We start from the raw sequence: 1,762 nt of genomic DNA, 5'->3' as shown, positions 1-1,762 counted from the left end.
ATATATATATATATATATATGTATATAAACGGAAAAAAAAAGCAGCTATAAAGCAATGTAACACACTAAAAACAGAGTTTATTACAGGGCTGACTGTAAAATAAACCATCAACAATCAATGACTCATCTTAGCTGAAAATCATATTTTGAGCATGAAGAACAACAAAAACAAAAAAAGTTCAATCTCCCAGTTGGAGCTGCTGTGGCGCCACTGATGCTTCTGAGCTGCATGCAGGCCGACAAACCCCACCCCCACACCCCCACCTGCAAAGCGTTAACAGCCTGTGCGCGCTCACGCCGCCATGCACGGCTCTGTGCACGGATGATGCTCTCCATCAGCAGCCTCACCTCCTGCAGGCTCTCTGTCTGCTCGTTCTCGGAGCCGCTGCAGGACAACCCGCCGCATTATTAGCACAGTTATTAATATTATTAATCATATTAATATTGGCTCCACTGCGGGACTGATTGGGGGGGGGGGGGGGTGTCATTCATTAATGCCTGTATTCAAACTGCGATACAGGCTGCAATAAATGGAGAAAACAATCCCATCATCCAGCGCGGTGACAGGTAAGATCATGATGTTTTGTTTCAAATCAGGATTTATTTCTTTTTTATGACGGGATTTGAAATCAGACTCAGAGATGACGCAACTGATTTCCTCACGCGCCCTCCATGACTGCGCTTCTGTTTTGTTTATCCGCCAATATTTGATTTAAAAAATGCTCAGAGCGCCTTAAATCAGACAAACTGGATGCTTGTTTTTAGATGAAGCTCAATATCACCAGCAAACATGAACAAAAGGCGTTATTTGTGTTTTTGTTTTGTGTCTTATGTGTTGATTTCCACGAGCTGAGCTGCTCAGATTAATCTCTGGTAGGGTTTAAATACATTTTAAAAAATCCCTCAAAAAGGTGCTTTACTCTTTATTTTAGGAGCATAAAACATCTAGGTTTTCAGTTTACTTTAAGTTCATTCTCCACAGAGCCCAGTAATCAAACTGGATGTAATTAAAAAAAAAAAAAAAAGACTGGTCCTCCTGCACTGTTCAGTGCTTCATGGAGAATTTACTGGAAAAGACGGGAAGTAAAAACAAAGCTCTGTTTTACTTAAATATCTGTGTGTTTGTGACTGAGAGCATAAGAGTGTAAAACCATGCACTAAAGTCATAAAAGACCATCACTGTCCATTTAACAGGGTCAGCAGAAAAATCAAAGTAATTCACTTAATCAAGTGAACTGATGGGCTGACGGCTTGGTCTGCAGCGCACCTATCGATTCAGTGAATTTGTTAAATTAAACCTCATTTTGTAATAAAAGGTTTGAGACTGAAAGACGACATTTAAAGGGATGGACTCATTTTGAGGTTCATAAATTAAAACTGATGCAACAATATGCATCTATTTTATTTTGGTGCTTTAAACTGTCAGGGTTTTCAAGGCAGATCAGGACAGGAGAACCCAGTTGCGCAGGCAGGACTCAGGAGGCAGACGTATAAAATAAAATACTTTTAATAATAAATCAAAAGGCTGACATGACAGCAAAACTTACAACATGGACTCAAGAACAGGATCAGACAGGCAGAACAGGCAATACCCAACGACGAACCGACAACGACAGAACTGACAGACTTTAAATACACACAACCAGGACATGACACAGGTGACGATAATCAGATAATCAATACAGACACAAGGGAGAACAGACAGGGGGAAGGCCCACTAGATGGTGCCATCCCTACAGTACCCCCCCCCCCCCCCCAAGGG

The 1,762-nt window shown here is 41.3% G+C and overlaps 1 protein-coding gene across 1 annotated transcript in view; it reads left to right on the top strand.

Moving 5' to 3' along the window:
* Positions 1-507: 507 nt before the first annotated feature.
* Positions 508-1,762, top strand: part of map7d2a (MAP7 domain containing 2a) — a gene marked incomplete at its 3' end in the record, with an annotated part of 93,801 nt that continues 92,546 nt past the window's right edge. Inside the window, 1 exon segment of the mRNA XM_037688019.1 lies at positions 508-567. Coding sequence (XP_037543947.1) covers positions 531-567 — 37 coding nt within the window.

The sequence above is a fragment of the Nematolebias whitei genome, chromosome 14, assembly GCF_014905685.2.
Source record: "Nematolebias whitei isolate Nwh7 chromosome 14, NemWhi1, whole genome shotgun sequence".
NCBI lineage: Eukaryota > Metazoa > Chordata > Actinopteri > Cyprinodontiformes > Rivulidae > Nematolebias > Nematolebias whitei.
The sequence above is the reverse complement of the archived record's forward strand: the minus strand, read 5'-3'. Positions and strand labels throughout refer to the sequence as shown.